Below are 13,640 nucleotides of genomic sequence, written 5' to 3'. Positions count from 1 at the left end.
ATATTCCAGTCTTCCTTGGCTTACTTCCTCTGTCTTATTTACTGACTTCCACCTTGATTTTTTTTCTGTTAATCTGGAGCCCACTCAAGAGGACACTATAAGAGATACAGATGTGATTTTGATCATCTCCACAGGGGCTGCACCACTCTCCTCCACCTCCCTCACAGCTTTCCATTGCCTGTTCTTTGTGTGACCTATGCATTGACTTGGGCTCTATTATTCACTCAGAACTGATGATGTTTGTGTTAAGTCTTAAACATGGGGTCAGGGGGTAGTTTAGAGCCTTTTCAGATTGTGTGACCTCTCCTAGCAAACTTTGAAGGGCAGTTGTTGACCAGCCCTGGCACTGTTTGCTCTGCAAGGAAGCAAGTCTGTAAAAAGGCTTATTACACAATGTAAGTGATTTTCTTTTTGCTAAGCAAATATTTGCAATATGTTTTGGGAGATCAAGCATTCAAAGTGAAAAAGCAGGATACCTGCCAGGGATGTGGGAAGCACATAAATGACACCTCTAATTGGGAGAACATGGGCTGGTTTTAGTGTCTTGGCTTTACAAGGAAGCCAACACAGGTTCCTGCCCTGATTTTCATTGAGCTCTAAGGCTTTAGGCATCCCAAAAAATCTGGAAAACTTTTTCCCAAATTGTCTTTACTTCAACAGCTTCACTCATTACTCTTGCAAAAGCCAAGGTGCTGTGGAACAGGGACAAATCCTATGAATTTAACAAATGATCAAGGTCCTAATATGGGGCTTTCCTAGAGGGTAGTTTATTTTATAAATGCCTGCAGTAACTAACAATGCCCAGTTATGGAGAGTGTGTCACCATCTGGATGACTGCTCACAGCTGGTATCATAATTTTTGGATCATTCCTTTGGCTTGAATTGAAGTTGTAAAGACAGTATGTGGCTTAAACTGGCTGGCTCAGGAGCAGCAGATCAACTCCAGTCAACATCTAACTTCCACATGTGCATCTCTGCCTGTGCTGTGCTATTGACAGGAGCCTCGATTTATGTGCATGCAGTTTATAAACAGCAAGAATACTGGAAATGAGGTAATATTTTGTATAAACATTTATTTTATAGTTTAAGAACAAGCCATTCAAAACATCTGGAAATCACAAGAACATGAGTCATATATAATAGCAATATCTTAAATATGCATTAGTAATATAAAGTCATCTTTCACTCTGATAGTTACAACTTCATTTTTCTAAAAAGTATTTAAGACATGAAATATGTTTAGGTAATACATATATACAGCATCTAATTTTCTCTCCTCCTTCGACTGGAGTCTGAGACTCCAGAGGTTTCTGTGATGGAAACAATGTGCTACAACTTGAAGGCTGGATTGGTTTGGATTGTACATGCAGAACTAGGCAAATAATTTACACCCATCATGGCTCTGTGTGCATGTAAGTGACAGAACAGGGGTTTCAGACCCCGTGCACGTGCACTCCCACAGCTGCTCACCTATTCACAACAACCGATGTAGTTATAAATCATTAGGTCTGGAGTTATTTCTAGAATGTCTCTGTATCTATATCCTAACTAAGCTATGACCTACTTTCATTATAACCCCCTGCCCATCAGTGTGCTGTTATGCTTCCAGTGGTGATTTGGTAAAATGTGTTTGCCTTGTCTTAGTGTGTGCGAATTGATAAATAATTGTGGGTTTGACCAGCTTAGAGCTGTTTTATCCTCATCTCTAAGGCAAGCAATTCCCTTTCTATTTCATAGGGCAGGTCAGCATTAACTTGCACTTCAAAGTACTGCTTGATTTCTTCTACCTCCTTTTCCCAGAAATCTTTTGAGATATCAAACAGTTCAGTCAGGTTGATGTCCTCTAAACCTTTCAAGTTCAAAGCAGCATCAGTGGGGATGTAACCTATGGCCGTGGGTTTGGCAGAGGCTTTCCCTTCAATCCTGTTGAACATCCACTCCAGCACACGGGAATTCTCCCCGAAGCCAGGCCACAGGAATTTCCCTTGGCTGTCCTTGCGGAACCAATTCACGTGGAAGATCCTGGGCAGCTTTGCAGCTGGACGATGGGCCATGCTCAGCCAGTGGGCCAAGTACTTGCCAAAGTTGTAGCCAAAGAAAGGCCTCATGGCAAATGGATCGTGCATAATGACCTTGCCTGTTTGAAACACAGATGGAGAAGGTAAGGGAATCAATAGCACATTTATTCTAAAGCACAAAGATTCAGATCCTCCCAGGGTTTACCCATGATCCCTTCACCACCCTTGTGAGCTTTAAGAAACAACACAAGCATTATCCTTGATGCACAAAAGGCACAAATGAAATTAATTTTTGTTATTAAATTTCTTAAATCTCAGGTCAAGCAGCTTAAATGAAGATTCTCAAGAGATGCCTATCATTCATACATTTATGTTGAGCTCTAGCAGAAGAGAAAATTTAAATTTGTTTATCCCAGACTGTAACAAGAACTCACTGTCAAGGCTTCTGGCAACCCTGTGCCTGCATCCTGTTCTGTATGCTTGCCACCTAAGGGATTATTTTGCTTAATTTGACTTTTACAGAGAATTTGGCCGTTAATTCCAGTACAAATATTTTCTATTGTGAAAATGCACAGGTTGCAAAATTAGCTGCCAAGACTGAAACGTGAAAGAGCAAGGGGAAGGAGAGGGCAGGCAGTCCAGAGGGGCCTGCTTTTAATACAGGTAGGCAGATTAAATTTTGATTTACCTTTGTGCTCAGCAGCTGCTGTTGCTTCAGATCTCATGGCTGCTCCTACAAATACTCCATGCTTCCAGTTAAAGGCCTCATATACAAGAGGGACACCTATAAACAACAAAATCACTTGAGTAATTAGAGGTCCACAAACATTTTTATGACAGGTTTTGCCATCTGATATAGTGCTGAACACGTTACTGGATAATGTATTATAATTTTTCCTGGGTTTTTTTTAATTAGTTCATTTCCTGCTCTCTTACAGCAAAGAAGTTTGAATTAATGTTTTCAAAACTGGCTCCTGATTACTGAACACATCCAGTGGGAGACACCTGGGACATCAGAATCTCCAGCAGATTTTAGTGGAAATAGAATCTGATCCTGTGGTCATATTAGAGTCAGATCTAGCATTACTTCTATTTACTTTCCAACTTTAGGTGACCTTTAGCAGAAAAATTTATTTTACTTCTTTTCTTTAAACTATCGAAAACTCTAACCATTTCTCTAACCATTTGCTAACTAAACTACAGGCAAATTGAGACCAATGTAGCAATTTTCTATGTGTCTGCTACCCATGTTAGTGGGTCCTGATCTCTCTCCAGCCCTTTATTATTATTACCTGGTTTGTGTTAACATCAAGCACCTCAGACACTGAAACACCAGTGGCTGGAAGCATGTGTGCCAAAGGCTAACACAGAGGAATTGGACTAACGTGGTTATTTCCTTGCTTTTGCAGCTGTGAAAGCAAAAGCTGTGGCTATGCCCAGCTGTGTGCCAGCCCTTCTGTGGCCAGCCTGGGAATGTGGCTGCTGCATCCCTTACCAGCTGGCCTGCGGCCTCCAAAGATGATCCCTTCGATGGGGACGCCCTCGGGAGACTCCCAGGCTGGATCCATGATGGGGCACTGCCTGGCTGGGGAGCAGAACCTGGAGTTGGGGTGAGCACACGGTTCTCCTGCACAGAGCAGCACAACAAAACAGAATTAACTTGAATTTATCCACTGATTCCAAAGAAAGCCAAAGAGAGGGCCGTGGGGTGGGCCAGGTACCGTTGTCTGGGGTCCAATCCTTGTTCTTCCACGAGGTCACTGTCACCCCAGCTGGCAGGGGCTCATCAATGCCTTCCCAGTAAACACCTCCATCGCTGGTTTCTGCCACGTTGGTGAAGATGGTGTTCTTGAATATGGTTTTAATAGCATTGGGGTTTGTTTTGACTGAGGTTCCAGGGGCAACACCAAAAAAGCCATTTTCAGGATTGATTGCCCTTAAGTTGCCTGGAAGTTAAATGATAAAATATCAGTGAACCATACTGGTTTAATTCTATCCAGAAGTTTGTAGCATGTCTTACTGCACCTACAGCAACCTGTAAAACATTCCAATTTTATTTCCATACCTTGTTCATCAAACTTCATCCAGGCAATATCATCACCCACACACTCAATTTTCCATCCTGGCAGGCTTGGGTTCATCATGGCCAAGTTAGTTTTTCCACATGCACTAGGGAATGCTGCAGCAAAGTACTTCTTTTTACCTTCTGGATTGGTAATTCCCAGGATCTATTGAAAAATTAATGCAACTGTTAAACAAAGCCTTTTTTTCTTGCGCTTTTCATTTTGGAGATTGTCTCCCAGCAAGTGGAAATGATAAAATATTTAATTAGGCACATTTGTTCCTACAGAAGAAGCACCACATAATATTGTTGACAAATAACTCAAGCTGTATTTTTAAAATCAGAGTCAACTCTTCTTCCCATTAGAATATCTAAGAAATTCTTATATTTTTAAAAAATGTTAAGTCGGTATATAATAAACATTTCTTTTTATTTTGCTGATTAAAGACCTTATACATCTGTGTTTCTCTGTCAAGACAGAAGAAAACCAGGCAATATTCTTTTGGCTGCACAAGTGGAGTGAAAGGAAAGCACTTTGTGCATGGATTCTTCTGCTCTTCTCAAAGACCACAGATATTTTTTCCTAAGGCTGCTCTCTTATGCACTTTGACATTGTTTTTTTCAGTGGTATTTTATGGTGGTAGAATGTTTAAAGGACAGCAGAAATTAAAGCCAGGAAGGTTACATAGCACAACTACCTTAGAAAATCTGATATTTGCAGGTTTTTGAGTACAAGAAGTCACTCTCAGACGTTCCAAACTTTGCTTGTTTTATATCATGACAGGTCCTATTTTAAATGTTTAGTACTTGGCCTTGCAAGCAGTTTTCTATTCCCCATGAGCCTGGCACATAACAGATTCCTATCTAAAGTTACAGGACTATCCATATGAGACTAATTCCATTGATGGCCAGGCGGGTGATGGATTTATGTGGCTCTAATTTGAGGTTTAACGGCTGTTCAAACACACAAGATTTAACAGCATAGATTCTTACCAGCATGTGCTCTGCCAGCCAGCCCTCCTCCTTGGCCAGTCTGCTGGCAATCCGGAGAGCAAAGCATTTCTTCCCCAGCAAGGAGTTCCCTCCGTAGCCGCTGCCAAAGGAAATGATCTCCCTGCGATCCGGGAGATGAGCAATCAGCGTCAGCTCCGGGTTGCACGGCCAGTTGTTGATTAATGGCTCTGCAGAACAGAATGTTGTAGTCATGAATGCAGCAATTTCCATGCTTGATCACGCTGTTGTTTCATCAGCATCAAGCCTCTGACAGCAACCCAGGGCATATGCTTCAAGGAAATCCCTGGTAAGTACTAGGGATAATGATCTCCTTTCCATCAAACTCTCACTGGGCTTTGATTCCTTGAACTGAGTTTTGTACCTAGTGCTGTTACAGAACCACCCTGAACTTCTCTGGTGAGAGTGTCCCATGTGCTGAGGACATGCACTCAGCTCCAAAACACAGCCCTGGGCATTTCCAGAGGTTTTTAATGGCTCCTGGGGTTTTTTATGGCTCCTGGATTTTTAACGGCTCTTACCTTTCAGCGGCAGAGGGCATCCAACTGAGTGAAGGCATTTTACAAACTCCCCATTGCCCAGGGCTTTCAAAACATCTGTTCCTATCCGTGTCATGATCCTCATGCTGGCCACTACGTAGGGTGAATCCGTCAGCTCGATCCCAATCTTGGACAGAGGTGACCCAATGGGCCCCATGCTGAAGGGGATCACATACATCGTACGTCCTGGAAAACAGGGAGTAGCAAGATGTGGCCAAGAGCAAAACAAGGAACATTTGAAGTAACCTTTATAAACATGGAGGTTGTTTCTCAGTCCTTTAAAAGCTGTTTGTCTTGTGACAGCTTCTGATGATGTTTAAAGAGCTGCAGCTTTCTGTTTGTCTAATTGTGTAGCAAGAAGTTTTATCTTAAATGCTGAAAGCAGCAGTTCAGACAGATTGTCTAGCCAGGAGGAAGGGGAGGTGAAGGCCAAGTTCTCTGTTAGTGTAAATCCCTGGATCTGAAATTCTTGCTGTGGATGAGAGGACCTTCATTCTCATCTCATTTCCTATCTGTTCCTCAGTTGCTGCATGACTTCCTGAACCAAGTCATAAGAATTTTTGTACTTTGCCCCTCTCGAGGAAAACAAGAGTGCTGGAAAGAGACTGAGGACTGTCCTTGCCCAGGTATTTGGGTATATGGTAAAGATCTGCATGAATAAACCAGTGAAGTGACTATCGGGGGGATAAAGTTAAATCTTCAGCTAAAACCGTTCTTTAAAGATTTTCAGTAACTTGCAACAGTAGTAAGTGTCTCAGCATTGCTGAAAGTTCAGTGTCAATTATCTTTTTCTTGCCTACCTTGCATGCAGCCTGGGAACCTGGTGTTGAAGGCTTTCTCAAAATCTTCCTCAGACATCCAGCGCCCCAGCTGGCTGGTTCCAGTTTTAGGTATTGGAGTGGTATCTCTCTGCTCTTGAGTGATGATGACAGTTTTGCTCTCAATTCTTGCCACATCTCTTGGATCAGTGAGAGCCAACCAGCTGCATTTCACCAAAAAACCAGGGAATTAGACTTTAATTATCAATATAGCATTTTTGCCCTCCTGTGGGTCCACTTTAGCCCAAAAGGCTGCTAAAACAATGCTTTGTAAGTCAAAAATTCGTGACAAAGCAGTATAACAGATAACCTCAAAAATCAGTCAGATAAAGCAATTTTATCAGAGAATATAAGGCTTTCCAATAATAATAAAAAATCATATGGCCTAGGAAATTCTTGTTACATGTTAATACTCCTTTGCCCCTTATCTCAGCCTTATTCTCTGTTGTTAACTTTCAGGGAAAAGTTAATCTTGTTTAATTCTCATTCTCATCAGTGTGAGGTTGTTTTGTATGGGGACCACAAAATGATGCCTCAAACTAAGTGGATGCCAAGGAAAGTAGTTTAAGTGTTGGTATAAGTGCCAGAGGGATCAGAACCCAGCTTAGTGGATTGGCATAGTCCCTTAAATTAGAGGCATCACAAAGGAAATACTGAGTATAAGCACGATCATTAAAAGTGAAGGAGTTCATTAAAGGGGATTCTTTTTCCCCTCTAAGGAATTTTTTTGCCATCTATTTATGATAGAGGGGATTGTTTTACATTTTCACCTCTGTGCATCGAAATTTTCCACGAGTATAAAAATGTTCTAGTTGGGCTGTCATAACCATCATCACTACAGCTAAGCATATAATTAACAATGAATAATTTATCTGGTGAATCTTGCCCTTTTCTCTCCCAAATAGTCTGCAAACAGATTGCCAAATTCCTGCACTTAGTTATTCAAAAGTCTTTGCAGATTTCTCCCATGAAGATCTCGTGGTTGGCACGTAATTCTCAAGTATGCTCTTGTTGTTAATATTCTCCTTTCACGTTCAGTTAGTTGGGAGAAATTATGAAATATTTGAAAAAAGTATTTGCAGAATACATTAGAGTCAAAGCTCATCGGCACGATATGAATAATGCCTGTACTGAATAATATTTGAACACCCACAGACCTATTTGAATGCCACAAAAAAGTATGTGATGAATAAACTAATTGGCTAAAATAGTAGAATTCTTCAAAAGAAGATTTGCTCAATAATATTTAGCGTTGCTAATGATAAGTTGCCTAAGTCTCATGACATTATTTCAGTTCCCTGATGTAACTAATCAACAGAGAAAATGTGCAGTTGATAGTCCAACTGAATAATATGTTTTATCTAATTTTTAGAGGAAAAAGTTTGCTTTTCCTGAGTATTTCACCTATGTAAGCTAAAGTTCCAAAATGTTCATGGAAAGCAAACATTGGAGAGTTATAAGAAGTTTTTAAAGTAAACAGGATAGAAAATGAATTTTCCAGTTCTGAGATGATACTTGACTTCATGTAGGCTACTCACCAGTTCTCATACTTGTTCAGCTTCTTGATCATGCCTTGTTCTACCATGATGTCCAGAAGTTTCTTGTTCTCTTCTTCCGAGCCATCGCAGATGTGGATGCACTCAGGCTGGCACAGCTTGGCATTGGTCTCGATGAAATCCCTGGCTTCAGGAGACAGACTCTCCCAATCCCCCTGCACAACCTTGGGCATGACGTTCATGTCGGCTTTCAGCTGTGGGGGCATTATTGAAGCTGCTGTGGTTCTTGTTGATGGCTGTAAAATACTGATCACAATGGAAAAGCAAATAAATTACCTGTGTTAGCTTAGCTATGTTCCAAACAGCGTCACAAAGCCTAACAACGTGTAACGCAAAGAATTTGCAATGGACTTGATTATGTACTGCTTTAAAATCAAGGTAGGGAATTTGGATCAAGGTGGGAAAAATAGAGGCCATTCTACTAATTTAAGGTGGGAAAAATAGAGGCCATTCTACTAATTTAAGATGGAAAAATAGAGGCCATTCTACTTACTGTCTATGGAAGCTGGAGCTGGATGCCAGAGAGGATTTTGCTGTACCTCTCAGTTGAGCCCGTTTCACTTGCTTTGGAGCTCTCTTGCAATTGCTGCTTTCCAAGGATGCACCTCCTTCCTTAAATATTCTTCATGGTAGTGTCCATCCCACCAGTTGAGGTGAAGGAGGCTTGGCCTTTACATCACCACTGGATGTGTCTTGGGACAGTGCCACTGACATTGTCATCATGCAGAGTTGTCAACAAAGCAGCCCTGGCCGGGTAATCATTTAACAGGCTTGATTAATGAATGCTGAAAGCGGAGGTTCTTAGCCCCTGTTTTGAAGCAGTTACAAAATTTAGCAGTTTAACCAAACTTTGATCCATTTTGGCTTTGAAATCAAAAACGTCATAACTTCTCGGCGTGTGGGAAAGGTTGAGTACAAAGAGTTTCTGGAACCAGGAACACGGAGGTCATGCACAGAGGCAAAGTGCAGTTGGCACATTTTGCAGGCAGATGGTCACTAGCTGGCTGTGAAGTGGAGGCTCGTCCAAGGGGTGTTTACTCACCTTGGGAACATTGCCTGATCTGGGTATAAAGTTCAACAGAGAGCACTGACAGGCCTGAATAACCACTACGTAAGGCCCACAGCTCTTATTTTTGTCTATGCAGTTCTAAAAACATCCCTAGCAGTATAAATCTAAGTGTTGGGGTTCCTTCAGTGCAGGCAAGGAAGTTTTTGTTTATGGCTTGTTTTAGGCTCTTGCAAATGAAAGTTATTTCCTATTGCTACAACCTCAGAAGAGGCAGAGAGGCAACTGTCTCAATAATTAACCTCCTCTTTCAAATATTATGTTTTATTTTACTGGGAGTTCTGTGGGGGCGAGGTGTCATAAAATATTAACCCATCCCTAAATTTATACTCAGAGCAAAAGCACAGAACTGCTCAGGACTGGGGTTGCACACTTGTTCTGTGAGTGAAGTGCACTGTGTGCATGTGCACATACACAGACCTGAGTCTGGATCTGTTTCAGTTGTGGCACTATCTGGTATCAACAGCCACTACTACTCTTATAATTCTGAGGGTTATCTCAGTGTGATATCAGACACTTGAGTGTCATCTCAGACACTTTGAGCTCGTCTCTGTTTCTGCATGCCTGTCTTTAGCTTCCCCTATTCCATTTTAGACAATTGTGACCATAAAGAAAGGTGGTCTTCATGTCTATTTGTCCATGCAGTCTGGGTGTGTGAAGACTGAAGTATTTCAGACAAGTAGAACTGTAGAAACAGCCCTGCTGCTATTTCTTCTCCCTCTATTTATACCCAGTCTTAGCAAAGCATCTGGAGCCTGGATAAGGTGATGCATTTGTGCTAACTTGTGACTTTTTTGTATTGATGGGGTTCTTACCATGGCTGTCATTGGTAGTTTGCAGAACAGGAAATCTGGGATTCCCAGTTAAGTTTCAGGGAGTTCTGAAAAGCAACAAAATTGACTTATCTTGTATAAAGGGTGTTCACAACCCAGCTGTTGCTCAGGTTTGTGAGGCAGTTGGATGTTCGCAGCAAGGTTCTTGCTGGGGCAGCCAGCAGTGACTTGCAAGCCCCCAAAAAGCCAGGCTGGCAGAGCAGCAGGGATCAGGACTGTAGTCTAAAATACTGCAGAGCTGACTCTCTCTCTGCAGGAACACCCTCTGGGACTGTACCCTCTATCTCCCCCGCAAAGCCTTTTATTGTGTTTTGTAAATAAGGGAAGAAAACAGTGAGGTAAGAGGGGCTGTCCTTGATGCATGGCAAGGCCAAACATTCCTGAAAAGGAAAACAAAAATCTGGTGGGATAAGAGGTGCTAAAGACTGCTCCAGATAGGGCTGTGATGTAAGCAAAGATAAAATCCCAAAGCAATTTAATAATGGCAAAGCTGGTGTTTGTCTTAAGAGTCCACATACTGTGTTGCTGGTGGAGCTGATGAGAAATATTTTCCTTTTAAAACATGTCATAAAGTACCTTCCTTAAAAATAAAATGGAGCATAATCTGTAGTAATACTAAGCAGAGCCCTTTTCCAGAGAAGTACAAAAATACTGAGTGCTTTTTGTTGGCCAGGTAAGTCAGTGTACATAGAAATAATTGAGAGTAAGGCAGCAATGCTCAGTTGTCAGGAAGAGAGTAGACCAGGAAATTATCATATTGTAGCACAAATAAAATCAGAATAAAATCTTACATAAAACAGTGTAATACAGCAGAATCAGTCCTCGTGTCTCTAGGTTTTGAGAGGAATAAAAAAATTCCCAAACCCAGAGCATTAATTTCTGCCAATTAAATTACAGTCAGGCAGGTGTTGTGCAAATTTTCTAGCACTGCAATCCTAACCTCCCACAATCTTGCTATACAAACTGTGGGCTTCTCTTGAGAAGACACTAAATATGCCAAATTGGTGGCACTGTGTTATGAACATATGTCCATTAAAAATCACATTAAGGATTCCAAATGTTTTTCATTTGTGATGGCAGCAGGGCTCGAGTACAGATGTCCACTGGGAATTCTAGACACTTCAGCATCAAATTACTTGTATTTAGGTAACACCTCCCATCAGAGGATCTCAAAGCATATCACAAACACACAGTAAGCCTCAAGCCCCTATATAAAACACACATAGTATTTGGTGCAGTGAAATAACTGGAGCATATGCAAATCAAGGCCAGGATTTTTTTCAAGAATCTTCTCATTTAGAGATTCAGCTTTTAGAAAGCCAGCAGAAGGCATTAAAGGTTTTATGTGAAGACAGTGAAATCTCATAACACCCACTGTCTCCCACACAAAAACCCAGATGTAGCACTTGCAATGGCTCAGTTTCAGTGGTCTTGAGGTGTCACCCAGTACCAGTGGGGGCTGCTGTCAGGATTCAGTTTCTGGAAGATTTCACGAGTGGCAAACATAGGAGGTGGTATGGGGAAATGTAAGGCCTTTTAAAAAATAGTTGTCTTGAATGTAAAGTTTATTTTCCATTTAAATGAGAAGCCTTTTTTAGTAGTAGCTGCATTATAATGCTCATCTAATAGCTGATACGATTTCTTCTGATTGAACTTTTTTTGGCACTTTTTCTCTGTGCTTCTTGACACTTGAATGTGATGCTTATCAGGTGCCTTCTTGGAAGCTGTCAAATCATTTAAATGTGTGTGAATCTGACATTTCAAGATGACAGTGTTCAACAAGTGCCTTGAAAGGAGGGGTTTTAGGATGTTTGCTTTGATGGACACCATTCAGGTTGCTCAAAACAGAAGTTTTTGAGCACTTCAGGTTTTACAGACTTACTGGAACTCAATAAATGTAAAGGTTTTTAGATGCTCAAAAAAAGTGTCAGAAAAAGGAAGCTTAACTCATCACTACAAACCAAGGTGCAACAAAGCACTCAGAGCGAGATCTGAAAGTTGTTAATGGCATATAATAATACTCAGAAATTCTACTTCCCTCCCATTGCTAATTCTCCTACATATTGTCACCTCCAAGGAGTTTGTCACTTGGGTATTTTGCTATAAAATTGTAGGTTTTTAAAGATTCTCTGAGCTGCTCTACCAAGGGAAGAGCACTGCTTCTGGATTGCTATTCCTGTGGTGTTTTGCTCAGCTGACACTGAGCACTCTCTGACAGCTGCTGGACTGGATGCCACAGAGTCCAGACCCAAGGGCAGCCCTTGCAAGCTCAGAGAGAGCAGGGCAGGGATCGTTCTCTCGATTTCCAAAGGAAAACGTGAACCGTGCAAATTGCCTGAGGTTGCAAAAGCGCCTGTGAGCGAGCCAAGGGCTCGTTCCAGACCCTGCACGGTGCCGGGCACGTTTGTGCCCCACAGCCCCTCTCTGGCAGCAGCTCCTCAGCACTGACCCACCTGCAGCAGGGCTGGGGGCCCTGCCACGTGTGCCACGCTCCCCTCCACGTGTGAGCCCTGGGACTGAGCCTCTGCCACCGGCCACAACAGGGAGCAGCGAGCTGGGGGCACCGCGCTTTGCCTCCTGCTCACCTCCCTTCCAGCCCTAATCCATATGGGATTGGGCAGATTGTAAAATATGCTGTTTGTGGATCCCTACAAAAGGCAATGTGATTTTTTTTGGCCTGTGTTCAAAATGAAGTGGATTGTTCTGATGGTGGAGGAGTGGAAAAAAATACCCAGATTTATCATGATTAGACTGTACTTCCATTAACCTGTCCAGCATTTTCAGCTTGACAACAGACATTTTTCAAAACAAATGGAAGCAAATTTCATCAGCCAGGAAGATGCACTGGTGCATGTTTAAAGTTTCTAAACAGTCACCAAGCTTTGATGCTTTGTTTAGTATCAGCTCAAGTGCTCAATCCTGGGCTATATTTTAGGGAAAGTCCTGACTGTGCCACACTACATGCCAAGGCTGACATTACATCATGGGCACACTGGTTTCTTTCTTGTTGTTCTGCTTTGGCAGATAAAATAGTTATTATTGTTATTATTACTACTTTATTTTTAGGCTCACTTTTGCAGGCTCAGCTCTGAAGATGGGATTGAGACATGTAATTTTAACTTTGATAAGCAGTCACTCCTTTGGAGCCATTTCTTGAGGTGTGACTCTAATCTGGGGACTCTTCCCTAAAGGAATGCTGTGATTTTTCAAAAAAAACCCTGTCAAGGATCAGTGTGAGTATGTGAGTAATAGGCTCTGTAGGCACTGGCACCTGACCAGTGGCCAGGTATGTGTAATTTTGTCAGCTTGGGAGCTCTTCTCTGCAGAAAGTCTCAGTCATGTGGAGAGTTTGGGCGCACCAAGACTTTGATTTTTACCCTAGCCACAACAGAATTATGACTTTTGCATGGTTACTGCAGGATTTTTTTGCTGGATGAACAGCAGAACCACAGCCAGAAGAGAAGGGGACAAACCATACTAACAAGAGTGAAAAACAGTCAGCAAAAGGTTTGTGTTTCCCTTTACTTTCAGCATCTGCTGTGCTCAGTCCCACAAAGCCCAAATGGCTCCAAATCCAGTTTGCAAATAAAAATGGCTACCCTTGCTGGGGTGAAATCTCTTTACCACAGAGGTGTGTGTTTGCAGCTGTCAAGGACTTCCTGCTTCCTACTTGAGTAGGGAACAGACAAATCCTTGCACATGAGTTCAAGCACCTCTTGTTCAAGAATTTCAGCTTC

At 42.0% G+C, this 13,640-nt stretch overlaps 1 protein-coding gene across 1 annotated transcript; it reads right to left on the bottom strand.

The window, feature by feature from the left end:
- Positions 1-1,053: 1,053 nt before the first annotated feature.
- PCK1 (phosphoenolpyruvate carboxykinase 1) lies at positions 1,054-8,586 on the bottom strand. Its single transcript, XM_064730164.1, has 10 exons — positions 8,498-8,586; positions 7,987-8,250; positions 6,431-6,612; positions 5,613-5,816; positions 5,074-5,261; positions 4,084-4,246; positions 3,740-3,964; positions 3,514-3,645; positions 2,707-2,802; positions 1,054-2,137 (listed from the first exon to the last, which is right to left on the bottom strand). Exons 2-10 carry the CDS (start codon positions 8,208-8,210, stop codon positions 1,683-1,685), a joined length of 1,869 nt encoding a protein of 622 aa, XP_064586234.1. The 5' UTR covers positions 8,211-8,250; positions 8,498-8,586; the 3' UTR covers positions 1,054-1,682.
- Between the last annotated feature and the right edge of the window lie 5,054 nt (positions 8,587-13,640).

Source organism: Zonotrichia leucophrys, chromosome 20 (assembly GCF_028769735.1).
Source record: "Zonotrichia leucophrys gambelii isolate GWCS_2022_RI chromosome 20, RI_Zleu_2.0, whole genome shotgun sequence".
Lineage (NCBI taxonomy): Eukaryota > Metazoa > Chordata > Aves > Passeriformes > Passerellidae > Zonotrichia > Zonotrichia leucophrys.
Note: the sequence above shows the minus strand (reverse complement) of the source record. Positions and strands in the feature narration are given on the sequence as shown.

Excerpts from the sequence above, each read along its gene's own strand:
- PCK1 (XM_064730164.1), bottom strand. The coding sequence starts at position 8,210 with ATGCCCCCACAGCTGAAAGCCGACATGAACGTCATGCCCAAGGTTGTG. Across the intron at positions 2,803-3,513 it reads TGGAGGCCGCAGGCCAGCTG|GTGTCCCTCTTGTATATGAG; the intron begins GTAAGGGATGCA and ends TGTTGTTTATAG. Across the intron at positions 2,138-2,706 it reads AGCAGCTGCTGAGCACAAAG|GCAAGGTCATTATGCACGAT; the intron begins GTAAATCAAAAT and ends TGTTTCAAACAG.